At 38.5% G+C, this 12442-nt stretch overlaps 1 protein-coding gene across 4 annotated transcripts in view; it reads right to left on the bottom strand.

Moving 5' to 3' along the window:
- kcnq1.2 (potassium voltage-gated channel, KQT-like subfamily, member 1.2) overlaps positions 1 to 12442 on the bottom strand; it is a 185288-nt gene that overhangs the window by 155769 nt on the left and 17077 nt on the right. For all 4 annotated transcript variants that reach the window (XM_067590335.1, XM_067590338.1, XM_067590337.1 and 1 more), the window contains exons 3-7: positions 8662 to 8752; positions 3109 to 3235; positions 2812 to 2890; positions 2618 to 2714; positions 993 to 1133 (exon numbers count right to left, since the gene is read on the bottom strand). In XM_067590335.1, the coding sequence (XP_067446436.1) occupies positions 993 to 1133; positions 2618 to 2714; positions 2812 to 2890; positions 3109 to 3235; positions 8662 to 8752 (535 nt within the window). The remainder of the gene's footprint in view (positions 1 to 992; positions 1134 to 2617; positions 2715 to 2811; positions 2891 to 3108; positions 3236 to 8661; positions 8753 to 12442) is intronic.

Below are 12442 nucleotides of genomic sequence, written 5' to 3'. Positions count from 1 at the left end.
TGCCCCGCACCTGCACATCCCAATGTGGAAATCATGCCAAGAGAAGGAATACACACTGGGAGAGCTTAGCAATCAGCGAAATCTCATTTTAGTACGCACACACGCAAACACTCACAAATCTGACCGACCCGACGGGAATAGCATATCATGACTCTCAAGTTTACAGTCTCAAAAAACAAAAAGGTACAAATCCCCAACCGTGATTCTCTTCTCGGCTTTGTGAACAGAGAAACACAAATAACAGCTTTTCTTCAACTTTCCATAGAACAGTGAAGAGCACCGTGACCCCTCTAACCCTCGTAACATAAAGGTAGTAATCCCACAATTAAAGTTTTAATTAAGGGAACTGACACTTTATATTGGTGCTCTAAAAGTTCTTTGAGCCAAAGAGCCCAGAGGTGAATGGTTTATTACCGTCTCTTTGTGGCACGCTGATCCCCTGCACAAGGCTGCCATAGGTTTCTCATTACTCTGCGCTTTCAATTCAAATGTTTAATTAACTGCTCTGGAAACCTGAACCTCCATACAGAGGGAAATAGGCAAAACCAGCTCTACGCACGAAAAACATCAACACACCTGCCTCTGAGTCGAGTGTTGCAGCAACACACGCAGACTACACGAAGAACCAATGAGGACAATAAAGACACAAGGAGGTTAATAATTGGTCTAACCAGGGTGGCCAGCCATCTCCCTTTTTCCAGTTAAGACTCCACTTGAGAGTGCATTGTACAGATAATTTGTTACAGCTCTTTTAAGAGAGGAATCTTTTTTTTTTTTGATGTGCATGTGATAAGGCCTTCCAAGTATGTAAGCTCTGTTAGAAAACTGAAGTGGCACTGGAAGGATCCCAGTAATATATGCATTTCAAAAAAACTAATTTCAGAAAACATGCTCTCACAAACATGCATCGATGTGTACAAAAGCATCAGTGAAGGACTCATTTTGGCTTCTTCTTTACAATGTATTGCTTTTCTATAGTTTAGCTGCCTTACCACGCCCCACCACAGGGCATCAGCATAGCTGGAGAAGCCCGTTTTGCCCTCTTCATCCACGGCATCCTTCTCCGCCAAGTAGACAAAGTAGGAGGAAAAGATCAGGCCCAGGAAGCCGATGTACAGGGTGGTGATCAGCTCCTGTAAAACACATTAATTCATCCAAAGACTATACTATGAATATGCTATATAAAAGAGCTACACATATGAAGAATATACCAAGGCCATTTGTACCACTTTATAAAAAACAGTATTTTACAGTGGATTCTTCTTTGACAACACAACTTGACAACAAATACAATTATGAATGGCCTTGTCCAAAGATTCATGTAGACTGTGCCCCTAATGTCACAGCTTGGGTGATGACGCAGCCGTCCCTCAGCATTTTAAAATGCTGATTGTGCATACTGGAGACATTAGAGACTGCTGAAGTTCAATTCTGGGCTTTCTTTTTTTTAATAGTTTATCCGTAAAAGATTGAGCAACTTGGGTCTTCCCCATGAGTGTTTTTTAATAAACTGGACTTGACATCTATTCGGTTTCATTTCTGTTCTTAGGCTTGTGTCAGACAACTAATAAGTCTTGCATCATATACTGTACTGTTGATACCAGTCTTATGTCAGCTGGGTCACCCACCACCTTTTGCTCAGCAGGAAGGATAGACAGGGTGCGGTGGTTATTAAAGCTGACGACTATACAATGGACTTCAATCAATCAGTCCTGTGGCATTGGACAGGACACTGACTGCACTCAAACCCTCAATCTAACCAATCTGAATAGGAGGAAAGAGGAACTTTGCTCAGTTACACATGGCCAGTTGTATATTTAATATCTAATTATGTCAATAAAACTAGAGTTACAATAGTTTATTTTAACTGCATGTTTTTACAGGTGAAATACAGCATACATAGGAATGAATATTTAAATGTAAAATGTTTCCTGTCTTCAATGGCCAAGCATTTTAATGTTGACCTGACTGTGAATGCACATTGAAATAAAATACTATTCCGAGTGCACATCCTAACGTGCTTATTCCATTCCATCAGCTTATTGACACTGCTAAAGGCAATATATTTCCACTAAACAGAGCATATCATTTGATGAAGTGGTCATCTGACAACAAAGAGATGGCAACAAATCATCTTACATTTATTTTCTTGACCTTTGCATGCAATCCTCACTGATGGGTCCTGTTCTTCTTATGCATCAAAGAGACATGAATGTCGAGCCTGACTATAACCAAAGAACACAGTCTGCTTGAGGGATTAAAAGAGGAACATTACATCCTCTGACTTCATTGTGTATCAGCCTGAGAAAATATTAAAACAAGTGTACCGGGATACAATGAAAAAAAAGAAAAAAAAGAAAAGGTTCAGGCAACCTTATTTCTCTTCTTCTCCTTATAAAGCCAGGTCTGCTGTGGCTTCTTTCTGCATGTGAATGTGTGCATGTATCTCTGTCTGTGCACACTAGACTGAACAGGAACAGGAGGGCCATTTTTTTTTCTCTTTCTAATCTGTCTGTGTTTAAAAAATGCTAAAAACAAACGATTAGGGTAATTGAAAAACCTTGTGACTTATATCAACACTGAATCAACAGGATCAGTCTGGATACTTTTAACCTACCTGTCGATGAATGAAGACTACAGATCCCAGGAGCCTCCACGTTCCTCCCTGTCGATCCACGTGCAGCATGCGAAGGATTTGTAGAAAACGAATGCCCCTGCAACACACAACACCGCCTCATCCATCTCATTATCTTCAGATCCTTCTCCAGCTATGAGTAATAATCAAAAAGCAGAACAAAATAGTTGCTCTACCTGATAGCAGATGTGGCAAACACTTGGCCATTGGAGCCTACACCAAGCACAATGATTGAGGCAATGACCACTATCAAATCTGTGAGAAGGAAAGAAAGAGACAGACAGAAAAACGGAAAGAAAACATCAACATATCAAGTAAATCATCATATCAGTATTGGACTCAGTTCATTTTAAATAAAACCTTGTACTAATGTTAACCCTTAAATTGCTTGAATGATCCAAGTTGTTGATCTACAAGAACAATTCATCACATCCGTTGTATTACATGGGAACAAAGGAAAATGCCAGGTGCACCTATGATTGATATGGGCTTCCTGATAAAGCGGAGGCGTCCTTTGATGCCTGCATATTTGCTGCGACAGCCAGCAGACCACAGCCGGACCACATACTCTGTGCCAAAGAACAGCACCAGCACAATCTCCTGTGGAGCACAATGCAAACACAGAGCAAAGGGTTACATTAAATCATTGGTACAGAGACAATAATTGTGAAACACATGCAAGACAAGAGGATGTGGAAGTAGATAAGGTATCATTTATAAAAGCATTGATAACACTGCGCCGTGTATTAAGACTAATCTCAAAGCACTGAGGCCATTATAATCAATCACCGAGATTTAAGATATGATATGAGTGGGTAATGACAGGTGTGTGAGAATGAGAAAGAGAAACACTGTGGTGGTCTAGTAGTACCAAGACCACCCACCTAACCACCTAGGAGGAGAGATGGATGTTGATAACATGGCTGATGACAGCTCATATTGAGTCAGGGTCAATGGCTAAGTGATTGTAGCCACAGGATGAAATGCCATCACAGATCTAGTTATAAATGTAAACCTTTTTGAATCACTTAAATAAGACACTTCAATCTATTCACATCTATACCTATTATGAACAAAAAAAAAACAAATAAAGGTTTTATTTTAAGCTATAATTAGCTTAAAATGCTCATTTGTTGAGGTTGGTGCCTTTAAGGTGTGTTCTAATATGTGCCATTGTGTTTCTTTTTTTAAATGATGTGTATACATGTGTGCCTCTGTGAATTAATTAAGTCTGTCCGATGGAGATCGTTTTCCTGGCCACCGAGGATCCATAATATTTAGCCACCGTACTGTCAGTTAAGGCCTAAGGCCATGTGGGTGGCCATCTCGTTGATTGCTTGAACTGGCTGCTCCCTGACCGCCCCTTGTATGAAACTTTATACCATGGTCCCTGCTGCAATAACACAGCACCACAGAGCCTCAAAACAATGACCTGTCAATCACTCCAGACACTATTCTGGCTGGCAAAAGTGTCACTCTACTATCAGTACAAAGAGAAAATGCACCGATGTGTACATTAATTACATTTTTGCAACAGCACTGTGGAAAACAACTTTATTTTGAGCACCAACCTATGGCCTCCATCAGGGTCATCATAGCAGAGACAGACAGATTGACAGATCCTTTTTGATCCTTCTTGCTATTCATTAATTAAACATCATTACAGCTTCGGTTTATGCGCTTGAGTCGTCTGGCTTCAGATTCCTACACCCCATATTCAGCTAATTGCTCATTTTTTTTGTCACTGAGTTAAAGACAAAGAGAGAGGGAGCAAAAGAGGCCAAATTTAAACCAGAGAAAGGCAGAAACGGTTCAGTGAATCCCTATAGCATTGCCTGATAATCAGGCTGAACTGCGATTTGTTTTCGCTTCATTCATTCATATTTGAATCGCTGAATAAGTTAAGAGATGTAGACAGTGATTAAGAGGTCTGGAACCAGGGTTTTACATCCATTTCAGTTGAACTTGACCACCCAGCCATAGCCTAATTGTTTGTGTAGAAAAGTAATAGAGTATGTTTCATTTCCCTATGTCTGTGTCAATATACCACTGTATAATCCAAGGATAGGTCTGACTGACAGGTAGCTGCCAGTTATTAAGTTGTTAATACAAGTTATTTCTGCAGTTCTTTGTAGTTTGGATCATACAAAGTTAAATCTACTTCTGACAGTCAAGGTGGGAAGTTTTTATAGTTCCATCATATATACAAAATCTCTGATGTTACTTTATAACTGATGGATATTAACATTCATTGTGGATGTTTTCTAGAAAAAATACAAACTAATAAGAATTCACTAAAATAGTCACACGACCAGAACAAGCACAAAATATCCACACAATTTTACTGCAACATGCTTGGTAATTATGACATCTGGGTAACATCTGAAAGTCAAAGGTACACATGAATTTGGGGGAATTTGAAGGGATTATTCACAATAATTCCATAAAATGGGTCACCCAGATGTTGGGGTGGCTTTGTATGTGTATCAGAAACTGGCAACTACATGTTTACACAAAACAGCCGCCTGTTCGCGCAGCATTAATCTGGTCAAGCCAGACGAGGATGAAGCTCATTCAAAGAGCTGCTTGGGAATTACCGTGTCAGATAAAAATGTGATTAGATTGGTTCATCTGTGTGTCCTACTACAAGAGAGGTGTATGCACACAGACGCAAGTTACTCATTACACCTAGATACACCTGAACTTTACAAAGCTTTGACAACCCACAGATCATACGCCACCCAAAGTCTAGTCTTGTTATTAATGTTGATTTCCAGACAATAATGTCAATAACATTTAAATTTCACACACTCACTCTGAGGTCTGCTATTTACTATCTCAAGTTTAACATAAAAGGCATTTTTTGTTACTTCTTATTTGTAAGGTTTTGTGTTAGACGCTCTGAAAATCCACTCAGTAAGTTACACCTCAGTAGACAGCTGATTTTAAATATGTAGCAAGAAATTTTGTATCATGTGCCATATCACTGCAAGCGCTCCCAAAGATAAGATAACATTTTCCTTAAAACTCTTTGCTTCTCTCACCAATCTTCCCATTAGATTTAAATATTTCTTGTATTTCTTGTAGTGCAAATGGCCTAGTAGTGTTGCTTAAGAAAAGGTCAGAGGAACATCAAAAACATTATTATTCATCCTCTTCTCACCATTAATATAAACTGCAAATCTCATGGATATCCAGCCATTACTGTTCAAGATACATTATCATGGGAGCGTTGGTCATGGATAAATTTTGAATTGACTGTGGTTCTGTGTCTTAATTATTATTAGGCATCATCTTGCTCAACTACTAACACCTATACCAAATTTCTTGGCAATCTGGTCAGTGGTTGTGTAATTATCTTGCTAAAACATTGGGCGGATAGACAGACCAACCTATATCACTGTGCTTAGGCTCTGCCACCACCAGAAAAAAAAATGTGGTTCACAGAAAAGAAATCAAAAGTAAAGTTGTGACAATGGTGGCCAACACAGTACATAGTTGCTTAATTTTATAAATGCTGTCCTTCATTCTAGTGGGCTGAGACTCACCTGAACTGCAACATCTCACAGAACCATGTAGTTTGTTGAAATTTTAATATAAGGAGGAAGTTAACAAAACCTTAGCAAAAGAGAGGACAAAGAAGAGACCCGTGTGCATGTGTGTGTGTGTGTGTGTGTGTGTGTGTGTGTGTGTGTGAATGCTTCTGTGCCCCAGCATGGCTTGCTTTACTTTGGCAGCTGCCCTGAAGGCCAAATATCCTCAAGGACTAATGTCCCCTCTGCCATCCAAAACAAGCAGCCTGTGATTCACGGATGACAGCTAACCCTGAACTTTCTAAGTATAGCTACTACCACCAATATACGCCACCATGACACCACTCACATATCTCCACCCCCTAAAACACACACACACACAGAAGATAAGGCATTATCTTATCCCACAATTAATATTGCACCAAAAAACCTGCATTATGAATACATATGCATACACACACACACATACGAATACACAAATAGTAGCCAGGTGTTCAAATAAACAAAGCTCAACAATTAAAAAGACAAGTCTGTTATTTATTTGGAGCAAATTTTTGTTTCTTGCTATTTTGGGCTGGATACTGCTGTTCTTGTGTACTCACACAAAAGAGGTAGAGGGAGGGTGGAAAGATAGAGAAGGAGATCGGAGAGCGACAAAGAGAAAAAAAAGTTAGAGATAATGATAGTTAGTATTTGGCTCTTCCTGGGTATAAATAAATGAATAACCATGATAGTATAGGTCTTCAAAGGGCACTGGCCAAAAGTTTACAGAACACAGTGTTCAGTCCTGTCCTCTGATTGCCCCCGGGACTCAGGAGGTGGTGCGTGTGTATTTTTGAGTTGTGTGTGTGTGTCTATGTCTGTGTATGTGCGGCCTTTGTGTAAACTGTGTGTGTGAGTATGCAGTAGCAGTGTGTGTATTTATATTCCCAGTGTGCTGGCAAGAGACAGATGATGCAAGCTCTTTGTAGAGTTTCCAAACAGCAGCCATAATTTTCTCTACCTGTTGTAAGCTCTGGATTTATAGCATCACTTAGCAGCCTTAATAGCCTAATAAGCCATAAAAAAGTCAATTTACCAGCAAGTATCAGCAAGTACAGTCTGCATGGAGCCAAATGATTCTGCATAACTATTGTCATCACAATAGGTTAAAAACACTGGCTCCTGGCCATTCCCATGCTAATTATCTACACACACATGTAACTGTAAAAGGCTTTTGGATGGATGCAAAATAAGCTGGCAGGTGTTGTGTCATGGTATTTGCAATGACTAAAAGTGATTAGTCGTTTTGAGCTTTGGGCTCAGGTGTAAGATGGCGGGTAGGATCCCTCCAAGCCAAGATCCTTTATCTCCATCATGTGGATACAAGAGGGTACTGCAGTGTAGCTGTGATAGCATTAGACCAGCCATTTCTCACTGTTTCTTTCAATGTCTATAAGAAAATATATTAGAATTTTATTTATTTATTTATTTATTTTAAAAAAAAGGTTCGTTACACAAGAAAACTGAAGTATCAATTGTCAAGGAAGCATCACTAAATCCACTCTGTCAATATACTATATATACATCCACAGATATGGCGTTATGTGGGCTGCAACTAGTGATTATTTTCATTTATTTTGCCTGATTGGACCTTTTCTAAGGACTGTGTAAGCATGCACGAAATGTGCTTTACTGATATCTGTCTGAGCCTCCAATTAGTTTTGTTGTAACTGTTAAATTGAGAGAGGTTAAACCTTTAACATTCTTAATGGTTAATGACAAATTTCGTACTCATCATTGTTCTCAGGTTGGATGGACTTTCTTGAGGACAAGAAGGAATAATCATCTCACGATATGTTTAAGCTTCCAAACTACCACATATCTCTTCTCACATTTAAATCTTGTAACTTCAGTACACGACCCACTTAAGCTTAGATATCCCTTACGTACCGACTAATCTTGGCAGAACTGGTTTCAGATATACACCTTTTAAATGGAATGAACTGCAAAACTGCCCTCAAACCAGATTCTTTCACTCCCCTTGGAGATTTTAAAATGTTATCATCTGATGTTTCTTCAGATTCTTATAACTTTGTTAATCCTTGCTGATTGTGGTCGTCTGGCCTTAGCTGTGTTGTTTCTGTATGCTGATTGTGTGCTTGTCTGATTGTGAATGTTTTTGTTCTCGGGTTTCACTTTAAAAAAGAGATCTCAATCTCAGTGAGACTACCTAATTAAATAGAGTTTAAATCAAAATGACCTCACATCATTCAAGCATAACACCAACCAACTTTCACTTGAGCAGCAGTCTACTTTGCCAGTATAAAAACACTTATGTGTGTGTGCGGGACCTTTTAGTCAATAATTACCGTCATCTCAGTAGAGCTATGGTGTGCAACCTACATTCCACATAAGTGATTTATGAGGATGGATCTGGACTTGTAGAGTTCTGTGAAAGTTGTGGAAGTGGTTTTTTTATGTTTGGTATATCAGCACAATTAAACAACTCACCATCCAGAAGAGGGTTCCAGTGGCAAAGTCTGCATACTGTTCTATTGTAGACAGGACACTGAAGATTAGACACACCAGGACCATGAGAAAGCTGTAGGGAGAAACACAGTATTTTCAGTCAGTCATCACTGCATATTAGTCACTGTGTCAGTAGTGAGAAATAAAGTAGAAATACTTCATCACTGTATATAAGTATTGTTTTAAGAATCTGATGTTTGATCAGGTATTTATATTTCTAATTACTATCAAGCTGACCTCACTACTTCTTGACATAAAGATTGATTTTCTGGACTACTTGTGTGACTTGCTACTTAATAAAATAAACAAGCACTTTACTAGGCAGCTAGCCTACAGAAAAGTCAAGGTACTTCGCCTCCGCTTTTCCTTTTTCTTCCTTTTCATCAATTTGCTTGTATTAACAGCTGACAGGATGTTTCCATGTCTCCTAGCAACAGTGAAACATTCCGACGAGACTGTCCATCTGTCAGTGTATATACATAGTCTACAAATATAACCCTGTGAGTCGGACATCCATTACCCGCACACCTAAATGAAGGTTGGGGAAGAAGGAGAGAAAGGTGGGAGAGGCGGCTGGAGAGCAAATGTGGATTAAAGTGAGAGTGAAGGAAGAGAGCAAAGGAGTGAAGGGAGGGAGGAAAGTAGAGATGAAACTAAAGAAAAAAGTGAAAATGCACCTTATATCTTCCCATAGCCCAATGTGACAAGTTTAATTTGCTTGTTTTGTCTGACATAAAGTCCAAAACCCAAAGATATTCAGTTTACTATCATAGATTAGAAGGAAATCATAGATTGGGCAAATCCTCACATTACAGATATCAAAAACAGCAAATGTTTGGCATTTTTACTTGAAAAATGACTGAAATGTTTAACGGATTATTTTAAAAAATTGCAAATAATCAACAGATTGACGACATCAAAAGAGTAATAATATAGCAGAGGGGAAGTAAAGAAAGGAAAAAATTAAAAAGTGAAATAGAAAATATGCACGCTGATTATGGGATAGATAACTCCCCATGAATTCCATGATTTACACCATAATAATACCAAGTCCTAAAAATACCATAAACATTTTATGAGTGTTTTAAAATCTGGGATTCTTTATTTTTTATTGTTATGTCTACATCGTTTGCAGTGCCTCAAAATTATTTTTCTTATTACATTTTATTTCTTCACTGGATTCCTTAAGATTAATTTCTGATCTTAGTGTTTGTTTGATTTTTTTTTAATGAAGCATTGCTTGCATTTTCTTTTAATACTTTGGTGTACTTAATTCAACATACTTTAAAACTTTGATTAAAAGGTTTTGTAATGGGTAGCTATAACTTTCACTTGGGATATTTCCAACTTTTACTCATCCTAAATTTTTCAAGAGGCTCAGGAGGAGCTTTGCTTGGACTTTTTCTAGACCCTACAGGATTAAGAGCACAATCAGTTGTGTGTTTTAATGATCCCAGAAATAATCCACATGTTTTAAGTGCTTTTACATGGCATACTATGAGTGTTTGCATGCACCATCATCATGATCAAGCTCACTTTAAAAAACAAACAGCAGTGGGTGCATTCTGATGTTGTGTACTACAAGCTGGATTAAACGCCATATGCCGGAAGGGTTATGTAAGTGTCTGTTGTTTATTATTATTCATGCAACTTACAAAATAATGCAGAAATATACTCCCACTGAAAATAATGGATGGAGGCCCCCAATTGTATTGGTCTGATTTGGATATTTTGAAATGAATAACCCCAAAAAAGACATGTTAGTAAATCAAACACCCCTTTGAGACACACCTGCATAATGGATACTCACATGTTCCTCCAGTTAATTTAAAGAAAAAGGTTTAATATTTTCTGTAATTAAAAGATCATGCTCATTTCTGGTCTGTCAGGTCGTAGGATGAGCATAAAGCAGACAAACGTGGGGTGATGGAAGGTAAGACTCCTAAAGGAGGATTCCCCTTACACACAGACTATGACACATTGGGCAGATGGGACAGTGATTTTACTCTATGAGGATTACTGCTCACCCCATACACACACACACACACACACACACACACACACACACACACACACACACACACACACAAACAGATCCCTTACTCCCTCTCTTGCATTCTGTTAAAAACACAAAAGCATGCAAGATGCAAAAGCATTGAAGCATAATGTTCTGAGTGTATTCTTGGACCTATGAAGAAGCGAGTCATCAAGAATAGGGTGAGCAGAGGTGACATCATCCCCTCCAATTTGTTGCTGTGTTGCGTACATGCCATTTTGACTGGGGTAACCAAGGCGAGACACCGAGATCAAAGATGCTATTTTGGTTAGGTCATCTCTTTGCTCCCCATGACTAGGACCACAGGCGCAGGCTCAAAAAGAAATGTTTTGAAGTGAAAAATGTGAAATGTGCCTCAAGAAGTTGAGATGGGAGTTGAGGTAGCCAATGAGATTTCACATGTAGCCCTCACCACCCCTTACAGCTCTCTAGAGACACACCCCTTGGTGTATCTCTACGACATATGGGAGTGAAGGATTTGAGATGTGTATGACAACTAAAAACCTGGCTTAGAGCCAATCCATCCCTCTGTGGGGTGTACAGTACATTTTCACTAAAAGCAAATGATTTAACACTATGTAAAGTCAAACAGGAACAGGATGGGTCACGCAAATGGGGCATGAATCAGCTAAAGCAGTCATAAGCCAACCCAGTCTCACATCAAAATGTGTAATAAATGCGTTGGTCCACAGCGCAAAACACATTAGTTTCACGTTAACGGCTCTACAATTGTGAAATGTCAACGTTTGTTTTTTTTTGGCCTATTCTTTTCTATTGGCCTGCGTCCACATCACATGACTGTCAAGTTTCCATTTGCGAAAACCATGGATGTATAAAGAGAACTTTAATATTATTATTTTTATTTTATTTTATTATTTATTACTTTCTTTATTTCATTATTATTATTATTATTATTACCTTACTTTTGTCTATTTTTATTCTTCTGTTTTTGTTTTTTGGGAGCAAAGACCCATTCTTTGTATGCTTGCATTGGCTAATAAAACAGATTCTGATTGAATGGACTATGTCATGCTAACATAAAATCCCAAAACCAAGAATCATAAAGATACAAAAAAATCTCCAGGGTTGTGTAAATAGTAACCTATGCATGTGTGCATAGGGAATAGTAACCTATTTGCATAGGTTACTATTCCCTATGCAACCTGGGAATGATAACAGGTTGATCTATTCAGCCCTAACCCTAACCCAAGCACTTCAGGCCTTCCTCCAAGCCTGTAGTAATGCCATAGATTGTCAGCAGTATTGTTATCTCTGAAGGTGACTCAATTTGGTTACTGTTTCCACTAAAAAATTAAAAAATAAAATAACATTTCATTTTATATATTAGGCATTCAACGTGCTCTCTGAAACTAGGCCTGGAATGGCTTGTGTCCATGAAATGAGAAAATTAAAACTTTGTCGTAGAGCTAAACCAAATAGATTGTTGGAAAGGTCTCGACCTGGAGAGTAACATATGTCAGTATGAAGAGTCTACATGGCTCCTGCTTTGAAATACTGATCTTTGAACCTTGACCTTGGTGCATAATTGAAGGCTTATAATTCAAAAAAGGTTACAAACATGGGATCAACTGTTACAGAGAGCTCTTGACCTCAGCTATTATGTGAGTATCAACAACTGGGGGCGCTGTCAGATATGGGTAAAATATGGTTAAAATTAATTTTTACCTATTTAACAATTAGATATTT

This window comes from Thunnus thynnus, chromosome 5, assembly GCF_963924715.1.
Source record: "Thunnus thynnus chromosome 5, fThuThy2.1, whole genome shotgun sequence".
Classification (NCBI taxonomy): Eukaryota; Metazoa; Chordata; class Actinopteri; order Scombriformes; family Scombridae; genus Thunnus; species Thunnus thynnus.
Note: the sequence above shows the minus strand (reverse complement) of the source record. Positions and strands in the feature narration are given on the sequence as shown.